Below are 3637 nucleotides of genomic sequence, written 5' to 3'. Positions count from 1 at the left end.
GAGGAGAAGGGATTGCGGCGTGACCATCCCCCCTGGGGGGTGATTTCTCGCTTTCTGTTGCTATGGCTCTCTCTGTCTGTCTGGCGAGCGCACGCGCCCTACAGTGAAAATCTCTCAAAAAAAAACAAAAACAACAACAACAAAAAAAAACTAAAAAGAAAATAAATACTGAAATGGATGCATACATGCTGGTAAATCACTGCTGTCCTGAAACCGGTGGCATCCTGTTACCTCCCCAGACCTTCCCTCCATTAATTAATTAAAGGGTTCAAGGAAGGCAGAGAAGGGACTCCAGAAACCACACCCCCCCGTGCTACTGCCCATTCTGATTGGTCTGGGAAACCCCGCCCTGTGATTCTGCCATTTTGATTGGCCTGTGAAACCCCACCCCAGTACTGCTATTGTTCTGATTGGGTATTTTGTGTCCTTACTGTTAGTGGTTAGTGCCCAGTAGAAATACGAATGGCAGAAAAATTAGGCAAGTCTGGAGGCCGGCAGGTGGTGTGGCGGGTAAGGGCGTTGGACTCCTACATGATCACAGCAGTTTGAGTCCTGGACCCGGTGGGTTGCCTTCTCAGTCCTTCTTCTTCATCCTCCACCCCCGCCCCCTGTCAAATTAAAATAAAGTTAAATAAAATACTACTTAAAAAACAAAAAAGTAGGCAAGTCCGAAATCTTGGGCTACGTTTCTGCCTGTCTGCTCCCCTTGGGGGGGCGAGACAGGTGCCTATTGCAGTGGCCTGGCCTGGAGTCACGTGTCTCTTCTCCCCAGGGACGACCTGACGCAGCTGCCGTTCACCACCATGTGTATAAAGGAGAGCCTGCGCCAGTTCCCCCCTGTGACTCTTGTCTCGCGACGGTGCACGGAGGACGTGAAGCTCCCAGACGGGCGGATCATACCCAAAGGTACTCTCTGAGTGGCCCTCGGAAGACGCTGCCGGCCCATGAATGTCCATGGGGCAGCTCTCAGGGGGAGCTCTGGGGTTGCTCTGGGGGTGAAGGGGGGAAACAGTTGTATTTTAGGGGAGACAGAACTGGGTCACTGCAGGTGGAAAGGAAGGAGTCCCCTTGGTAGGGTTGGCTTTGGTGAGTACAGGTGGAGAGGGTGATTTTCTTTTCTCTTTTCTTTTCTTTTCTTTTCTTTTCTTTTCTTTTCTTTTCTTTCTCTTCTTTTCTTTTTTCTTTTCCTTTTCTTCTTCTCTTCTCTTCTCTTTTCTTCTTTTCTTCTCTTCCCTTCTCTTTTCTTTTCTTTTCTTTTCTTTTCTTTTCTTTCTTTCTTTCTTTCTTTCTTTCTTTCTTTCTTTCTTTCTTTCTTTCTCTTTCTTTCTTTCTTTCTTTCTTTCTTTCTTTCTTTCTTTCTTTCTTTCTTTCTTTCTTTTTCTTCTCTCTCTCTCTCTCTTTCTTTCTTTCTTTTTTACTTTTCTAGTTATTTACTTACTTTTTTAGGGATTTTTCTGTATAGGGTGCACACACATGCTAGAGAGACAGAGAGAGACAGAAAGGAAGAAGTCACTCCCCAGGGGGGGATGGCCATGTTGCAGTCTCTTCTTCTCCAATCTCCTTTGAGGATTTTGGGCACACACGCACACGTGTCTGATGTGAGTTTCAAGCCAGCAGGTCCAGGACTCCTACCACAGTCGACCATGTGGAAGTCCAGTGCCCTAACCACTGTGCCACCTGCTGGCCCCTCTGTTTATTTTCATTTGCTAGAGTGTGCATCACGCATGAGAGAGAGAAAGAGAGAGAGAGAGAGAGAGGAAAAATGAGAAAGAACCCCCATGGGGCATGGCCATGCTGCAATCCCATCTCCATTTCCTCTTGGGGTTTTGGACTTGCTTGCACAAGCTACTGGGTCCAGGATTCAAACTCCACAGTTGGCCATGTGAGATCCAGTTGCCTTAACTACCATGCCACCAGCTGGCCCAGGAGGGTCCGTTTTATTCATTGCCAGGTATCCCCTGGAAACCCAAGTTCTGTTCTGGGTGATGATGCTGGGGCATCTAGAGAGGTTCATCCCCAGGTCCAGGCCTTGAGTTGAGTATCATCCAATCTTGGGGATGATACAGCAGACATTCTCAGCTGCATTGGGTCACGACCGGGCTAAAGGGAGAGACAAGGGCTGGAGCAGTCCAAATATGAAAGATGGTCTATCTGGGGGAGACTGCCTGGAGGGCTGCCTGGAGGAGGGGATGTGAGAGTTGGGCCTTGGAGATTGGAAGCAAAATAGCAAAGCATGTTTATGGAATAGAATCTCAGGATGCAGATTGTGAAAGGTCTTGAATGCCAGGCAGAGGCATTTGAACTCAATTCTGAGGGCAGTAGGGAGTCATGGCAGGTGTTTGAGCAGAGGAGGAACAATGTCAAATCTGTATGTAAGATCCCTGTGTGACCAGTATACCAATCAGAAAGAAGATGACAGAGATCTCTTAGGGAGAGGCAGAGGGAGTAGATAGGGCAGAAGATTTTTGTTTGTTTTTGAGAGATTTTTGCTTTAGGGTGCATACACTTCGCAGAGAGACAGAAAGCAAGAAATCACCCCCCTGTGGGGGATGACCGTGCCATAATCCCTTCTCTTCCATTCTCTTCTTGGGATTTTGGGCACACATGCACATACTCCCACTACAAGTCTCAAGCTGCCAGGTCTGGGCAACCAGCAGCTGGCGTAATGGCTATGCTACTGGACTACCATGTAGTCAGTCGACCGTGGTTCGAGTCCCGGACCTGGTGGCTTAAATTCACGCCAGGTGCGTGTGCATGCGTGCCCAAGATCCTGAGAGGAGAATGGAGGAGAAGGGATTGCGACATTGCCGTCCCCCCGGGGGGTGATTTCTCACTTTCTGTCTCTCTGTCTCTCTCTCTGTCTTTCTGGTGAGTGCACGCACCCTATAGCAAAAACCTCTCCAAAAAAAGAAAGAAAAAAAACCACCCTGCCAGGTCTGGGACTAGAACCATGGTCAGCCTTGTGGGAGTCTGGTGACACAACCATTATGCCATCTGCTGGTCCCAGTTTCTCTTGGCACACTGAGCCCATTTCTCTCCACAGGAATCATCTGCCTGGTTAGCATCTATGGGACCCACTACAACCCCACAGTGTGGCCTGATTCCAAGGTGAGTCCTACCCTAATCTCCTGCGTCTGGCTCCTTCCTCCCCAGAAGAGGCAGCCCCAGAACTGCAGAATCTTCCCTCTCTCCTCCACCTTCCAGGGGGCCAGACAGCTGGGCTGGAGGCAGGGCTAAGAACTCTCCCCATTGTCTGCAGATGTATTCATCCACTTGTTATTCATTCATTAGGTCAGCACTTTTTAAAAATAATTTATTTAACTTTATGTATTCATTCATTTATTTTTAACTTGACCAGAGAGACACAGACAGACAGAGAAGGTGAGAAAGCAAGCTACCAGGTCCAGGACTTGAACTGTGATTAGCCATGTGGGAATATCCAGCACCTTAACCACCACACCACCTGCTGGCCCTAGGTCAGCACATTTTAAAAATGATTTATTTTATTTATTTTTATTATTTTTAGAATTATTAAATTAAATTAAATTAATTAATTAATTAAAAATTAATTTAAAATTTGACCACAGTGGGACAGAGAGAGAGAGAGAGAGAGAAAGTGAGAAAGCAAGCCACCAGG

The 3637-nt window shown here is 47.4% G+C and overlaps 1 protein-coding gene across 2 annotated transcripts in view; it reads left to right on the top strand.

Moving 5' to 3' along the window:
* CYP4F22 (cytochrome P450 family 4 subfamily F member 22) overlaps positions 1–3637 on the top strand; it is a 49573-nt gene that overhangs the window by 41714 nt on the left and 4222 nt on the right. For both annotated transcript variants that reach the window (XM_006162272.3, XM_027765871.1), the window contains exons 10-11: positions 773–906; positions 3044–3108. In XM_006162272.3, coding sequence (XP_006162334.1) covers positions 773–906; positions 3044–3108 — 199 coding nt within the window. The remainder of the gene's footprint in view (positions 1–772; positions 907–3043; positions 3109–3637) is intronic.

The sequence above is a fragment of the Tupaia chinensis genome, unplaced genomic scaffold (assembly GCF_000334495.1).
Source record: "Tupaia chinensis unplaced genomic scaffold, TupChi_1.0 Scaffold139785_1, whole genome shotgun sequence".
Taxonomy (NCBI): Eukaryota; Metazoa; Chordata; class Mammalia; order Scandentia; family Tupaiidae; genus Tupaia; species Tupaia belangeri.
This window is presented reverse-complemented; position numbering and strand designations above follow the sequence as displayed.